Raw genomic sequence first — 717 nt, forward strand, 5'->3', positions numbered from 1 at the left:
CCCGTGTCTGAATGGGGGTCAGGATGGTGGGAGCCCCCGCACCCCAGAGGCTGTGATGCTGTCTGGAGGGCAGACCCCGACAGGCAGGCAGAGCTCAGGAAGGTGGGCTGGGAGGGGGTCGAGTGGCGAGAGGAGCGGGGGTAGGGACCCCATCTTCCCAGCAGCCCTCACTCAGGGTCATGCTGTTGAGGATGATGCCAGATGTTGACATGCCCGAGAGCAGCCGGAAGGCACAGTAGATGGGGAAGCTGGGAGCGAAGGCTGTGCAGGTCCCCGACGCGGCCATCTGCAGGTGGCTCAGGATCAGCACCTTCCGGCGGCCCAGCCTGCGGGGAGGGAGGCCGTGCACCAGCGTCCTGAGGACCAAGGCGCGGGGCTGGGCAGGGACAGGAGTGCTGGGCCCGGAGGTCCTGTGGGGAGAATGCCAGCCTCCCACGAGGGCCCTCCGCCCAGCCCAGGGGCCCCGGTCCCAGCCCCGCCCCTGGGCCCTGCCCAGGACTGACCTGTCTGCCAGGTGTCCGAACACGATGGCTCCCAGAAGCACCCCCACCATGTACAGGGACTGAGCCAGCTGGCGCAAGGCCCGGTGCGAGCACACGAGGTCCCACTGGGGGAGGGGGAGAGGGGACAAGGGTCAGGCGGAGAGGAGCCTGTGCCGCAGGGCAGCACCTGCTCAGCTGGCGCTCCGAGGCCCGGCCCTCTCCCCGACACTGCTCT

General features: G+C 69.5%; 1 protein-coding gene across 1 annotated transcript in view; it reads right to left on the bottom strand.

The window, feature by feature from the left end:
- SLC22A6 (solute carrier family 22 (organic anion transporter), member 6) overlaps window positions 1-717 on the bottom strand; it is a 7188-nt gene that overhangs the window by 5545 nt on the left and 926 nt on the right. Inside the window, exons 3-4 of the mRNA XM_006772801.2 lie at window positions 504-607; window positions 172-326 (exon numbers count right to left, since the gene is read on the bottom strand). Of these exons, the coding sequence (XP_006772864.1) occupies window positions 172-326; window positions 504-607 (259 nt within the window). The remainder of the gene's footprint in view (window positions 1-171; window positions 327-503; window positions 608-717) is intronic.

This window comes from Myotis davidii, unplaced genomic scaffold (genome assembly GCF_000327345.1).
Source record: "Myotis davidii unplaced genomic scaffold, ASM32734v1 scaffold826, whole genome shotgun sequence".
NCBI classification, from domain to species: domain Eukaryota; kingdom Metazoa; phylum Chordata; class Mammalia; order Chiroptera; family Vespertilionidae; genus Myotis; species Myotis davidii.